Source organism: Palaemon carinicauda, chromosome 10 (assembly GCF_036898095.1).
Source record: "Palaemon carinicauda isolate YSFRI2023 chromosome 10, ASM3689809v2, whole genome shotgun sequence".
Lineage (NCBI taxonomy): Eukaryota > Metazoa > Arthropoda > Malacostraca > Decapoda > Palaemonidae > Palaemon > Palaemon carinicauda.
In genome coordinates, this window is record NC_090734.1 from 15293966 (window position 1) to 15310078 (window position 16113).

Consider the following 16113-nt stretch of genomic DNA (forward strand, 5'->3'; position numbering starts at 1 on the left):
TTCACAAGAAGGACAACGCTGTACTAACCGGCCTTTCTGTAACGTTCTGCCTTCGCCTTTTCTTTCTCTGTCTTTCCTCTCGGATTTCTTTACTTTCGGTGGTACGACCTGCGCCACTTGTGCAGCAACCAATTCTGCGTTGAGCCTTGGTTTTCTGAAAGCAAGAAAGAAATAAGCTATTGTTGCATTAAGGTTTAACTTATAATGTAATAGCTAACAAGCCTTTTATTTCAATAATTTTCCATTGTGAAGATACTGCAAGAAAAATAACCTGTATGATTCATGAAGGAAAATGTGTACTTATGATTTATGGTTTTCATTATGAAAATCTAATATAAAAAAAAGCTTAACATTACAAAAGATTCAATTAATATCTTTTTATAATGAGAATGAGAGAGAGATTACAATAGATGAAGTGAGGAGAGCACTAGATGAAACAAGAGTAGGAAAAGCATCTGGTATGGATGGTGTGAGAGCTGAGATGTTGAAGGAGGGGGGTGTGACTGTACTTGAATGGTTGGTGAGATTGTTTAATATGTGTTTTGTGTTGTCAATGGTACCAGTAGATTGGGTTTGTGCATGTATTGTACCACTATATAAGGGTAAGGGAGATGTGCATGAGTGTTGTAATTCAAGAGGTATTAGTTTGTTAAGCATAATTGGAAAAGTGTATGGTAGAGTAATGATTAATAGGATCAAGGATAAAACAGAGAATGCAATCTTAGAAATACAGGGTGGTTTTAGAAGAGGTAGGGGTTGTATGAATCAGATTTTTACAGTTAGGCAGATATGCGAGAAATATTTAGCAAAAGGTAAGGAGGTGTATGTTGCGTTTATGGATCTGGAGAAAGCGTATGATGGAGTTGATAGGGAAGCAATGTGGAATGTGATGAGGTTATATGGAGTTGGTGGAAGGTTGTTGCAAGCAGTGAAAAGTTTCTACAAAGGTAGTAAAGCATGTGTTAGGTTAGGAAATGAAGTGAGTGATTGGTTTCGGTGAGAGTGGGGCTGAGACAGGGATGTGTGATGTCGCCGTGGTTGTTTAACTTGTATGTTGATGGAGTGGTGAGAGAGGTGAATGCTCGAGTGCTTGGACGAGGATTAAAACTGGTAGACGAGAATGACCATGAATGGGAGGTAAATCAGTTTTTGGTTGTGGATGATACTGTACTGGTTGCAGACACAGAAGAGAAGCTTGAACGATTAGTGACAGAATTTGGAAGGGTGTGTGAGAGAAGGAAGTTGAGAGTTAATGTGGGTAAGAGTAAGGTTATGAGATGTACGAGAAGGGAAGGTGGTGCAAGGTTGAATGTCACGTTGAATGGAGAGTTACTTGAGGAGGTGGGTCAGTTCAAGTACTTGGGGTCTGCTGTTGCAGCAAATGGTGGAGTGGAAGCAGATGTACGTCAGAGAGTCAATGAAGGTTGCAAAGTGTTGGGGGCAGTTAAGGGAGTAGTAAAAAATAGAGGGTTGGGCATGAATGTAAAGAGAGTTCTATATGAGAAAGTGATTGTACCAACTGTGATGTATGGATCGGAGTTGTGGGGAATGAAAGTGATGGAGAGACAAAAATTGAATGTGTTTGAGATGAAGTGTCTAAGGAGTATGGCTGGTGTATCTCGAGTAGATAGGGTTAGGAACGAAGTGGTGAGGGTGAGAACGGGTGTAAGAAATGAGTTAGCGGCTAGAGTGGATATGAATGTGTTGAGGTGGTTTGGCCATGTTGAGAGAATGGAAAATGGATGTCTGCTAAAGAAGGTGATGAATGCAAGAGTTGATGGGAGAAGTACGAGAGGAAGGCCAAGGTTTGGGTGGATGGATGGAGTGAAGGAAGCTCTGGGTGATAAGAAGATAGATGTGAGCGAGGCAAGAGAGCGTGCTAGAAATAGGAATGAATGGCGAGCGATTGTGACGCAGTTCCGGTAGGCCCTGCTGCTGCCTCCGATGCCTTAGATGACCGCGGAGGTAGAAGCAGTAGGGGATTCAGCATTATGAAGCTTCATCTGTGGTGGATAATGTGGGAGGGTGGGCTGTGACACCCTAGCAGTACCAGCTGAACTCTGTTGAGTCCCTTGTTAGGCTGGGAGGAACGTAGAGAGTAGAGGTCCCCTTTTTGTTTTAGTTTCTTTGTTGATGTCGGCTACCCCCCAAAATTGGGGGAAGTGCCTTGGTGTATGTATGTATGTATAATGTAATTTATCTTTTTGCCAAGAAATTGCGAGTAATGATGTAGTTTACACATATATCGCAAATAATCTTAGAACTTGGTCTAAATAGATTAAGAAGTTTGAATTACAACAGAATCATAAAAGAAACTCACACATTTCATAAATTTCTCTAAACATTCACAGTCCATGATTCAAACATCATAATTCTTTTCCAAATACAGTATTCACACCACAGTTTATTAATACAAGTATTTTAATTAAAGCAGAAACTCTGCTGTTAAAATATATAATAAGGTGGTGGTAGTTACTACTGGGTGGCTGGTAGGCCACTTTGGCCTTCACCTCAAGGCAGGAAGTGTAACTTAAAGGACATAGGTTCAAACAGTTCGGAAAAATACGGTATAAATGAATCTAAAGTTGTGATTTGTTCCTAAACAAATGCAATCCTTCGTCCTTTAGTAGGGGACTTATCCTTGGGAGGGAAGAAGTCCCTTTAACCAAATTGGCTGGTTTAACTCCTGATATGTCAAGGCACTTTAACCCGTAAAAGAAGCCAAAGCCATGACTCTTACCAACCTGGGAAAAAGACATTCCAGGTGTTAGACTAGAATCTATATCAATGAAAGGATATGATGTCTGAAATGTAGGGTCACTTACAAGAAATTGGTTTGCACCTCGCAAAGAAGATGGGGGAGATACTTCTAAACAAAAATATAGATTAATTGCTTGGTTGAGAGGCTTACTTGAATCAAACGTGTGATCCAGTAAATAATGGCACGACCACTGCACCCCAAGAAAGGGGAAAGGAAAGAGGAAAAACAGCTAGATATTCTTACATCTCATCCTAAACTTGCACAATAACTCCTATCTTAAAAGAGAGGCTCCTTGTTCCATGAGGGAGATAGGTTAGAGGTGGTCTGTAACCTGCAAAAGGTTCCTCCTAGGTCCATTGGCCCTTGTTTGAAGTCCAGTTCTCGAGGATCGGCTTGGCATCCTACGGTGGATGGTGAAGTCGCGAGAAGTGAGGGGGTGTCTTTCCTCACTCCTGTTGGTCTTGTGTCCCTGGGAAGAGCAGGAGGTGGAAGAGGCCCTTTTGGGGTTGAAGAACTCAGAACTACAGGATCAAGCTCTTCTGGGACCAACTTATAATTCCCTGTCAAAGAGATCTCACTCGGAGACCTTGACCCCCTACTGGTTCTTGGATGTACCGAGTTGCTGACAGGCGTATCCGCTCATTAATCTAGTCTTTTCTTCCGAGGCTTGATCGGGATGATGCATAATCTCTCCCAGGGAGGATCTTGGCTGATGTCAGAGGCCTTGAAATGCAGATACTGATCATATCTGGAAGACCTCTGCGGGGGAGAGGGACAGAAGGCCAGATGGAAAAGAACTCAATACCGAGGAACTCTGGACTTCCAGAGGTTTGAAGGTTTAAAGTAAGTTCATGAATGGCAAAGGCGATGAACAGTGACATTACCCTAGAGACTGACCATATATACATATGATCAGTGCCCAGACCTCCTCTCCACCCAAGTTAGGACCAAGTAGGGTCAGGTGATGGCTGCTGACGACTCACCAGATAGACCTATAGGCTCTCCTTAGACAAGGATGGTGAGGTTGAGCAGGACTCGAACCAGGCAAGGACGCTAACACCAGGCTACCACAACCCTAGAAGTTCTTCTAGGTGCTACCGGGGGAGCTTGAGCTGATGCTGAGACGGCTCGTTTTGCCTGGACAAGGTCTTGAAACCAGGAACTATCGTTCGAAAAGGTGACTATTTTTTATGTTATACCTTGTTTCCTCTTTGAGTGCTCACCAGGATGATCTAAAAGAAAAGCGTGCACGTATGGCAAGCACTGCGCAGGTGCGCCCAGATGACGAGGCAACCACACACAGGGAGAGCGCTGATGAGACAATTATGCAGATGTGGAAGCTTGCGCATCTGCCGGCAACTCAAGTGTCTGCGCAAGATGTCTCTTTTGCATAGGAAGCCAAGGCCCATATGTTAGTTGCTGCTTCCTCAAACTAAGAAGACAAAGCTAGCTTAGGATGTTTTGAATAGGGAGATTTGCGCTGGTCTCTGTAATTGTGTGCTATAAACAAGTCCCGAATTGCTGAGGGTGGTGTTACTGTTGTTATTATCATTACTATTACTAAGCTACAACCCTACTGGGAAAAGCAGGATGCTATAAGCCCAAGGATCCAACAGAGAAAAATAGCCCAGTGAGGAAAGGAAATAAGGAAATAAACTACAAGAGTAGTAATGTGCCATTAAAACCTGACCGCAGTGCCCGTGACCGTAGTAAGGTCTTTAAGCTTACTGCGGGGAACTAGGACCCACTGTTCTTGCTCCTTTGGGGAGGCACTCCTCCTGCTCTTCCTCCGCGGGGAACGAGACATCCTCCTGTTAGACCAAGACCTCGATGGAGACCTAGAGAGAGATCGTCTTCTCCTGGATCTGTCTCTCTTCCGCCTATGTCTCCTCCGAACTTCCTCCTCCGACGACAAAGAAGAACCGGCTGCAGACGAGTCCGACCCCTCTCCATAACGAGACCGAGGTACGGGTGGAGCCTTGCTTAACACCTGTTGAGAACCTGAAGTCTAAGGTTGTAAAAACAGCTCGGGAACCGCCGACGAAGGTGTTGGGGGCGCAGACGGGTGATCCACGAACGGAAAAAAGGAGCTCAGACCTTCTTCCACCCTCAAAGGCGACCTACACGGCGTCCTCGGTAGACTCCATCCAAGGGGATCCTCCTGTGGGGAAACTTCTCTCTCTGGGGCGCCTGAAACATCCACCCAAGACTCTGGGGAAGAAAAAGGAACATGTTTATTCCACATGGGGTTCCCCGCCGAGACGTGCTCCCCTTGCATAAGAGCAACGTCCCGCGGACCCCCACTAAACATACCCTCAGGCCCCTCACATGCCTGAACAGAAACAGACACCCCAGAATCAAGACCTTCCTGGGGAAGAAGCCCTGACTTCTTCCCCTTAACCGACTTACCTCGTCCCCTACTCTGGGTAGGGGAAGAAGAAGGAACTATCCGACCTTTCACCAGCCGATGTTGCAGGAGAAGACAAACTTGCCTTCCAGGGAGATCGCTTCGAAGACTTCTTTTTCTTGGTCCTGAACTTAACCCACTGAACCTCGGTCCACATAACACATTCGGGACACGTGTCTAAAGGAGAGCACGCTTTACTCCTACACGAGGAACAAAGGGTATGCGGGTCCACATCGGGCTTCGATAAAAACGCGCTACACGACTTCCCGGCCCTAGGCCCAGGACAACGGCGGGTATGCTCCATCACACACTAACTCAATACCGCCAGACACAGGAACGTAGCGGAAAAAGAAAGAGAACACAAGGAAAGCACAAGGGAACACAAGTTAAAGCGCGAAGCACAAGGGAGAGCACAACGGGACACATGGACACACACGCGGTACACAACACAAAGGGTCGCACTGAGATATGAGGAGCGTCAAGATGATATCACGACGCGACCAGAGAACTTACTGAAGGTCGCGACCCAAGCTCACATATGGCCTGCCTTGGCATTGCCCTCAAGGCACGTATCCTTCCGCCTAGGCCTACCATTACAGAAAACGGGAGTAGGGTAAACTACACAAAACTCTGGTCGATTGAGAGGAGGTTCCAGGTAACTCCAATGAAAGTAGTTCAAGGTAAGTTCCTGTGTTGGAACAAATATATTTTAAGAACAGTAAAAACATCAAAAAAGATTTCTTGTACAAACTATAAAAACTCAAAAACAAGAGGAAGAGAATTAGGATAGAATAGTGTACCCAAGTGTACCATCAAGTAAGAGAACTCTATCCCAAGACAGTGGAAGGTCATGGTACAGAGGCTATGACACTACCCAGGATTAGAGAATAATGATTTGATTTTGGAGTGTTTTTTCGCCTAGAAGAGCTGCGTACCATAGGTAGAGTCTCTTCTATCATTACCAAGAAGAAAGAAGCCACTGAACAATTACAGTGCCGTAGCTAACCCCTTGAAGAAAAATTATTTGGTAATCTGTGTCGTCAGATGTATGAGGACATAGGGGTGTGTGGAAATAGGCCACACTATTTGGTGTATGTGTAAACAAAGCAAAAATGTCCCATAACCAGAGAGAGGGATCCATTGTAGTACTGTCTGGCCAGTCAAAGGACCCAATAACTCTCTAGCGGGAGTATCTCAACAGGTGGCTGGTTCCCTGGCCAACCTACTACCTATTAAATAGCTTGTAGTGAGCACGCTGAATATCCTCTAAAGTTGGTGAGTGTTGGGTTAGGCGCATAGGTTTGAATGGGTGCTGAACTCTCTCAACTGTTGTTGGGTGAGAATGGCGCATGGTCGTATGCACGCTCCTGTCTGTCCTCGGGTGGCGAGAGATGGGTTTGTCACATAGTTGTGTCCACGTGCTGAACTCCCCATGAGGGTGCGTGAGTAGATGGTAGCGTGCTCTAAACTAATCACTCTGGGTGAGAGGTTATGCGCTAACACAATAGGCGCGTCATCCTGTTCTAAGCTGTTTAGTTCTTCAGCCAAGACACTTTGAAGGAAATCAGACATACCCCTTATTTCCCCTACAAGGAAGTGTTTCTAACCTCCCGTTCTCTTGCGCAAAATGATGTCATGTTGCGCAGAGAGGGAGAAGGTTGTCAAACCCGAGGCAACACAGTGGATTCTATTCCCTAAGTAGAAGTAGTCCTAGGCTCAAAGGTGGAGTTTGGCCTATCAACACGAGAAGCGTTTCAATTTATCCTATGAACATGACAGCAGGGGTGAGGCTGTAAATTTCCGCATAACTCCCTCATCGTCTGGTTCCGAACAGCTACGCTCCAAAGAGCTTGGACGGGGTACTGATGAATATCGGACACGTTTCAGAAAATGTCTAGGTGGTGACCATTTGGGTGAACGTCTCCTTTTCCCATGTGCGGGAAGGATGATCGACACCTATTCCTAATGTGGGCTGATCATCTCGCAAACGGAAAGACGGTCCCACAATGCAAGTGAAGCGTATCTATCCCACGAGTGGAAAGGTAGGCATACACCTTGAGGAATTCCCGCAAACAACAGAATACTCTGAAAGGTATTCAGCAGACACTGATGTTAGTCACCTGAAACTAAACCAGGAGGGGTAGGCTCTGAGGTTACTCCGGCTACAGATACAAGCGACTGCTTTCGTGCAATACCGCTGGTGAGTCTATGGGAATGATCTTCAGAGACCCTGGATAAGGGAGCCACACCCCCACCTTGTGCCCCTCGTCGGATAACCTTCAGAAGGCATTCCTTACAACAAGGGCCTGGTAGCCCCGAGGGCACTAGTTGACGTACTGCATAAGCGAAGAGACTCCCCTGTGGAGGAAGTCCAAGCTGCTTCTCTAAGGAAACCGTAGAGTCAAGGCGTCTCCACTCTTGATCCCCAGAGGAGACGTATCGGGCAAAGTCTGAGTGACAGGATTGGGCTGCAAGAGTAAAATGACAAGGTTTCTTTGACTTTAAGGATAAACCTGAAGAATCCCTCTTTGCCTTTATCCTGCATCTACTAAATCACTGGCACTGGAAAGGAGGCCACTCCTTACAAACGTTACATGGAGACTCCTGCGTACTGGCGTGCCTTCTTCACGCAAGACAAAGCACACGTGGATCTGTCTCCAATACAGACATGAAGGTGCTGCAACGGCGCCCTTCCCTGCCTGGACAAATCCATATTCTTAAAGAATGCACACATTCTTTTATACATGAGAAAGGGAAAGTTCAAATTTCTAGCCAGTTGGTTTTTTTATCATGGTTGTTTAATGTCAAACAGAGAACTGACAACGTCCGTTCTCTTTTGAACCAAAATAAAAAGTGGCTTGTGTTAGCTACTGCATGTGTGAGCGGGGTGGTTGGTCTACTCGGCACCCTACCGCCCACCCTAACTAGCAGAGGTAAGTACCAGCTCGCTAAATCTTTTACAGCTAGCTTCAGCTGTCGCCGAAATACATCTTCAAAGTAAAGAGCAGAAAAGCTTGTATTTGATGCCAAAACAAATGTCATTTTTTATTACTGCATATATAATTAACTCATGCTCCAAATGTTGGAAAATTTAATCTACATACTGTACGAAGACTACCTTTCGAAAACCAATCTACAGTATTTACTGCATGAAAATTACACCCCTCTTCCCCAACCTTCTACTCTCTTTTACCCTTCAAAATCAAATTTCTACCCTAACAATGGGCTACTTCTTTACAATACCACCAATACTAACATCATTTTCTTTACACTCAACCCCTTACTGTACATAACGAGTATCATATAATACAGTACCATAAAATTCATTACGCCCGTTCAAAATGTCGGAAGTACTAATGGGAACACTAAATGTCACACGTCAATGATAAAGCCAATTTCTAAGCCATCCCCCACCTGATGAATGGCAGGGTGAAACTTTTGAATTTTTGAAAATCTGAACTATTACCATCTGACTTACTAACCATCTTTGAAGATTCTTAAAATTTGTGGATAGGGATCAGTCTTTATTCACTGTATGTACTCAGTGGCAAAATTCAGCAACTATGTCTGGTTAATACAAAAGCATCAGAGTATGAAAGATTGTGTCGGCTTACTACCTTGTGTAAGAAGGCTGGAGCAGGTTAGTCCTCACCCCTAGCGTAGACATCATGGCTAAACATGAATAGATACCGCCTTCTGAAGCTATCGCTACTAAGAGGGAATGGAAGACTAATAAAAAGACTATAACTAAAATATCAACACTTTCATTTTATAATTCTACAACCCTAACAATTGAATACATACCTCGTTGAGGTACCCTTTCGGACATCACACATGAGACACTTGAAGGCCTCTGGAGAGTTCCTGTACGTGCATACGCTACAATCCCACATGTTTTCTTCCTTGTTTCCCCTCTTTACTCTTCTGTGGTGAAATAGAAAAAATAATTATGAAGGCTGACAGAATTATAAGAACAAATACCTTTCACTATAGTACCTACATTATGCTTACAGTCCACCTGACAACCTTGAATTATTAAACAGAAAAAATAATTAAAATCAATTTGTATTTTTCTAAATATAAAAACCAGTGTCTTTTAATAGACGTAAGTTTTCAGTGAAGCCCGACATAGAAAATTTGGAAATAATTTGTATTTTTCCTAATGATACAAACCTGTAGCTATTTATAGGAATTATACTTTTAGCGAAGCTTGAAGATTAGCCATAAGACTTCTAGCGAGGTGTAACTACCCTACTGCTAATTAAGGGGGGTTAGGAGGGGTAGCTGGCTACCCAACTCACACACCACACCTGTATTGTCTTGTCATTTTTTATTGCAGGCAGGATTTATCGGGGGATAGGTTGTGGGCCAATTTGTATTGGTACTGTAGCTACAGGTTTGTATCGTTAGGAAAAATACAGATCACTTTCAATTTCGTCATTTGTTATGACACTAAATATTTTGTTATTTATAGAGACTGAAGTCAGAACTAACTGGCTGGTATTTGACCGGGGGTTTTGCCGTACGTGCTCCCATGCATCGGAGAAACCCTGACACCTCGCTCAAAATCCATGCAAAGCACACTTAGCTACCTGAGCAATCTGTGTGATTGTGAGAGACTAGCAGTGTGCCTAGTCTAGGTAAGAATTCTCAGAAACATAGGAATCTTTGAATTAACCACAGACATTACTCAATCCCACCTCACCAAGGAGTATGGGGACATAACAAGTATACAGTACAGTATCTCTCTATACCAGGTTACACAAGGAAATAGTTTTGCCTGCAGACAGCGAAGACCAGCTTTACAGAGTACCCAAGGTGTTGACCATAAAGCCGTCTCCTGGCCGAAGAGTTTGTAGAACCAAACCTTTTCCAGGAGAAGAGGATGGCACTGAAGACTTCTATAGGAAGGGACTGCTTGTAGAAACTCGGAGATACTTGATGCAACATGTAGTCCTGCAAGGATGACGTAACATCGGAGTCCAGGTGTTAGGATTTGTGTAGATTAATGAGAGAAACTTTCATCGCACCTCAAAAGGTGGGAGAGATAAGAAGGATGCCTGCTCTTTAAGTTATGGATCCTCTGTCCTTGACGTTAATCTCGGTCACTCGAAGGGTTTTACGAGAACCTCTTTTCTCGTAAAACCTGAAAGGAAAAAAAAAATAACTGTTCAACTCGACTAAGCTGTTCAAGAGCTGGAGGTTACCGGACACCGATCCTTGATACTAACACAGGAGTAGCGAGGGGGCCTCTGACCTCTAAATCCTATCACCGGCTGGGTGACCTCAAGCTGAGGGAGAGCTCAGAAGGGCAAGAAAAAGATCCTAGAGATCCGACCAGTTCTCAAACTTGTCAAGATTGGGAGAAGCAAATAATCCCAAAGGATTATGTTTCTTAAGATTTGTTCTGAATTACAGGAGAAAGGAGGCAGGCAGGAGGTTGGAAGACTTCTATTGTGGCAACCACTGTGTAAAACTATGTTCTACCTACCTGGTGGCGGCGTATGGGTGAGAGCGCATGCACAACTAACGAAAATCTTCACAAAAGATGAAGATGTCGACTTGTAAGGTAACCATATACAGTAACCACAAGCGACCAAAAGGGAGGACAGGGTGCAGAAGAGGCGACCTAATCCCTAAGGCCCACGGCATGTCAGCCCACTGGGGCGAACGTTCGAGAACGTTGAAGAGACTGGAGAGCCGATGAAAAGGTTGTCGACCACATACACAGGCTCTTCTAACATTTGCTTGAAACTACAGGGGTCGAGAATCAAATATTAAAAGAAGATGAATGCATCGGGAAACCAACACCAATGTACTTTTGGTAAAACGTTAAGTTCCCAGTGGTAAATGCAGTATTAAGTTCCCAGACAGAAGTGTGGGTGAGTGCAGTATTAAGTTCCCAGACAGGAGTGTGGGTGAGTGCAGAATAAAGTTCCAAAATGGGAGTGTCTGCTAAACTCCTTCAAGTGCATGTCGTGGTAAGTCCTACCACAGTAGTACCATTTGTAGAAAACCTGAAGGTAGAAGTTCCGAGTTGTCTGGATGAGGGAAATCGCTAAGAGACTAAAGCGATCGCAGATTGGTAGAACACTTTGCACAAGACTAAAAGAGAAGCAGGAGAGTCTCCCTGAGAAGAGTAGAGAGCAGCATGTAGAGAGGATGGCCGACGAAGAGATTTGCGATCCTCATGAGAGAAGTTCTACACCGAATGAAGTCAGAAAAACATACCAGGGCACAAGGCTTCAGAGATTCTAAGGTGGTCGTCGGTGAATCTACCCACAAGCCAGAAGAGCAGTTAGTCAAAGGCGGAGAAAAAGTACATACCAAGCTGGGTAGTGTGACACTGAATAATGGTCACTACCAGAGGAAGGGAAGTGCTGGGCAGAAGATTGGAACTGAGCTGGTCTTAGGTTACCTGGGACAGCAACAACCCAGAAGGGAGCTGATGAGTGGCAATCAAGAGCTGGCGAGAGACGACCAGGCAAGTGACGATCACAAGCTGGTGAACGGCGATCAGAAGCTGACGAGTGATGACCACGATCTGGTGTCTGGCGAGTGATGGTCAAGAGCTGGCAAACTGCAATCACGAACTTGCGAGTGACGCTCAAAGAGTTGGAAAGTGAGGATCACGAGTTGGCGAGTGATAAGCCCAAGCTGATGGCGATTGTCAGCGATTGCGAGCCGATGGACGATCGCGGGCGATCATGAGCCGACAGCGTAGCTGCAGCAGGACTGGGCAAGTTGTCCGCTAGACAAGACGAGTCAACTTGGAGAGTTAAGTCTCTTGGTTGAGAAGAGTCTGGCTGGAAGAAAAGAGTCTGGCAGGAAGAAAAGTCTGGCTGGGAGAGAAGAGTCTGGCAGGAAGAAAAGTCTGGCTGGGAGAGAAGAGTCTGGCAGGGAGAAAAGAGTCTGGCAGGGAGAAAAGAGTCTGGCAGGAAGAAAAGTCTGGCTGGGAGAGAAGAGTCTGGCTGGGAGAAAAGAGTCTGGCAGGGAGAAGAGAGTCTGGCAGGGAGAAGAGAGTCTGGCAGGAAGAAAAGTCTGGCTGGGAGAGAAGAGTCTGGCTGGGAGAGAAGAATGTGGCTGGGAGAAAAGTCTGGCTGGGAGAAAAGAGTCTGGCCGGGAGAAAAGAGTCTGGCCGGGAGAAAAGAGTCTGGCCGGGAGAAAAGAGACTCCCCGGGAGAGAAGAGTAGAGTCTGCCCGAGAAAGAAGAGTCTGCCCCCGGGAGAGAAGAGTCTGCCTGGAAGAGACAAGTCTGCTGGACGAGACAAGATTCCGCCATTGGAATCCCCCACAGGGGACACCGAACAGGTGAAGGAAATCGCTCCCGTGGACGGGAAAGGTAACCAACACCTGGTGCCATTGTCGGCAACTCTCCCGCAAGCAGTTTGATTCTCGAACAATGGCTGGTGGAGGGACTCTCCCTCAGAACGGAAAGTTCCAGCACCTGGAGGCAAACCTCTGAGCAACACACACTGCTTCCCCTCAATGAGCTCTAGCTAAAATTGAAGGCCAACATCGAGTGTTGCCTGAGAAACATAGCCAAAGTTTGTTTCTGGGTTCTCTCAGAAGGGGTTACCCGAAGAAGTCCAATAAGAGTTCTCGTCAGCAACTGCCCCGGAGAGAACCGATACCCGCGTACGGGATAGGCCGTCATCAGCGCGATGGTCAGCAACTGCCGCAAAGGAACAGGAACATCCGACTTCGAACTCTATGTTAGCTGATTTAGACGAACAAAAAAGTACAGCGTCACTAGCGCCGAGGAAAAAATAAACAGAACTGTAAGAAAAACCCTGAGAGCTACAGGAACATGCTAAAAACTGTGCACTCCCTCAGCTGGCTGAAATCACAGAACAAAGTAGTGCGGAGTTGTTAGTGCTGTAGAAAAGTTAGATTAAAACAAAGGTGCTGGTCATGATAAAACTCCATAGGGGTCAAAGGAGAATAGCTGTAGCTATAACCCCAAAGCTACCTGACCAGTCAGGTACCAGTTGATGTGTGTGAGCTCCGTCAGGTACCGGTTGGCGAGCGCGAGCTCCATTGGATACAATCCATATAGGCAGGAGGAATAGGGTAAATAGTACAGTATCAATATCAGATTATCATACAGTGATGGATTGGTACAAAATTGGCCCTTTCACCTGCAACTGATGAAACAGTGGTGCTGTCAAACCAAATCAAGATCTTAATTGCCTACTGACCCCAACGCTACCAACAAATGTACGAGCTCCGTATAGGCATGATAAAGGCAGCGTGAACGATAACTCTATCGGCCTCCTGTGAATGGCTGGAGATCAGTCCTGTTAGGTCAGTTCAATTGAAATTCATGAAACAGCAGCGGCTGTAATACCAGGCTCACAACCGCTCCCTGAACTCGGAGGTACAGTTGGGAGGAAAGTTCTGTATGGCACAAATAGCAAACCTGGCTAAGGACTACTCCTCCATATAGCAATAAGAACAAGAGAGATGGCCGCATACACTCCCATGGCCTACGGTGCTGATGTTCGGTCCACGTAGAGCTGCAAACCTACTTCTCCTAAAACATCGATATCTATAACACTACCTAAAGTTCACTTGACTGACCCCAAAAGCAACAGGTGGCAGTTGAGTAATATCGCTCCCTCCCAAAGGTAGCAATCATTACAATTTTGGAGGAGAAGAAAGATCGCTAAAAATTTTCAGGAACTTTCAGAAAAAGGTCGACAATCTTCTTTTTCATCTTCAACAAAGGGAATGGAGAAGGGAGAGGAGACTGGTAGAGAAGATAAAGGATGAACTCTCCTTCCCCTTGCCGATCATTTTTACTTCACAGAGAAGTCATAGCCTGGGCAACTAGTATTGACTGAGCTCCTTCTGCCACAATACACTGGAAGTTTTGTAGAAGAAAAAAAAACTGCAATAACGGAATTTTCATCAAGGGAACACACTCGGCAGACTCCCCAGCCTCCCCACTCATAGTGTCTATCATTTTTCTAAACAATTGCTGCCTTATACTAATGAAGAATGAGCAATCACAATGGCAGAGTCTTGTGTTCTGATCTCTTTACAGAAGAAACCAGAGAGAAGGATCAAATGGCTGGTGCCCTGGCCAACTTACTACCAAGTAAAATATGGCAAGTAAAATATTTGTAATATCAGCATCTTTACTAAAAGCTCTTAGTGTCACTAAGTTAGCCCTTGCATGTGTGAATATGCTCGTTAGTTCATTATGATCGGCGATGAAACAAATACAACAAAGTTTTCTGTTTTAAGCAGTGTTTTTAAGAATAACAAAATATAGAATTGCTATTATTTAAGTTTCAAAGGACAACATTAATAAAACTATTAAATGACTTGGCAAGATGTCTGTTTCTGCAAAAGGTAACTGATACACAGGTATGGTAATGCGTTCGTCATGATTGGCGATAGAACATAAACTAAGCAATGGTTTCGGTTCTAGGTGGTGTGTTTACCAAAAGCATATAAAATTGACTTTATTTAATCTATTTTGGATTTATAAGTATACAGCAAAAGCTACCCTATACAATGATGGTTTTGTTATTCACCAGTCATCTTATAAAAGAGATGACCAAAATTTCAACAAATTTGCACTAATTTTCAACCTTGTCTTACCTTAAGGCCATCTTATGCACAGAAATATAAGGTACAGTACTGTATTGAAAAGACTAATCTTAGTTGAAAAATGATATTTTGATTATAAAATAAATTTTTGAATATACTTACCCGGTGAATATATAATAGCTGACGTCTCCGGCGGCTCGACAGAAAAACACAAAAACTCGCGAGCGATCGCTATGAAGGTTGCGGGTGTGCCCACCAGCGCCAACTATCGGCCAGATACCGCATATACATGTAAACAGCTCCAGTTCTTCTCATCCCGCTGGGTCTCTATCGGGGAGGAAGGGGGGGCCTTTAATTTATATATTCACCGGGTAAGTATATTCAAAAATTTATTTTATAATCAAAATACAGTGAACCCTCGTTTATCGCGGTAGATAGGCTCCAGACGCGGGCGCGATAGGTGAAAATCCGCGAAGTAGTGACATCATATTTACCTATTTATTCAACATGTATATTCGGACTTTTAAAACCTTCCCTTGTACGTAGTACTGTTAACAAACCACCCTTTAATGTACAGAACACTTAATGCATGTACTACAGCACCCTAAACTTACTGTACGCTCAGTAAACAACCACGCTCAGAACAAACAAGGCATTTAACGCGCATGATGATAGTGATAAATAATGATACAGTACAGTATTTACAGTGAAAGCATTTACAAAATATGTTACCTTACAAATATAATTTACCGTATCTATATAAAATCATACAGTACTGTACAGCACATACAGTATTGTACGTAGCAAAGCAGGAAAACAATTTACGAGAGAGAGAGAGAGAGAGAGAGAGAGAGAGAGAGAGAGAGAGAGAGAGAGAGAGAGAGAGAGAGAGAGAGAGAGAGATTGTTTTACGTACGTAAATGTAAATTTTAAACAAAAAAAATATGATAGGTTACAACATGTAGACTTTTAAAACCTTCCCTTTAACTTAATGCATACAGTACGTACAGTACTAAACTATAAAACAGGCACAAATACAGTTTTAGAATGTACAGTAAGAATATTAAAGTAAAAAATAAAGATTGTTACTGTACTCACCACGAAAGAAGTTGAAGAAAAACTTGAATGATGATGGCAATGAATTTGCTGCACAGTAGAAATGATGATGATGAAGCTGATGATGTGTTCTACTGTGCAGCCAGGTAGTATTTTACGTCTCTTCAGACGGAGGTGTCTTTTCCTGGGACACCTCTTCAACTTCTTCCTGGGAAACTTCTTCAATTTCTTCCGAAGGCGTACTAGCAGGAGGAACTGGCTCTTTTTTGCGAGACTGGAAGAACATTGTGATCGGAAGTTGTTGCCGCTGCTTCTTTTTTCGATCCAA

At 44.2% G+C, this 16113-nt stretch overlaps 1 protein-coding gene across 4 annotated transcripts in view; it reads right to left on the bottom strand.

Moving 5' to 3' along the window:
• The window catches only part of RYBP (ring and YY1 binding protein), a 41861-nt gene that overhangs the window by 5114 nt on the left and 20634 nt on the right, over positions 1 to 16113 (bottom strand). For all 4 annotated transcript variants that reach the window (XM_068381516.1, XM_068381515.1, XM_068381512.1 and 1 more), the window contains exons 2-3: positions 8973 to 9092; positions 29 to 154 (exon numbers count right to left, since the gene is read on the bottom strand). In XM_068381516.1, coding sequence (XP_068237617.1) covers positions 29 to 154; positions 8973 to 9061 — 215 coding nt within the window. In that variant the 5' untranslated portion in view covers positions 9062 to 9092. The remainder of the gene's footprint in view (positions 1 to 28; positions 155 to 8972; positions 9093 to 16113) is intronic.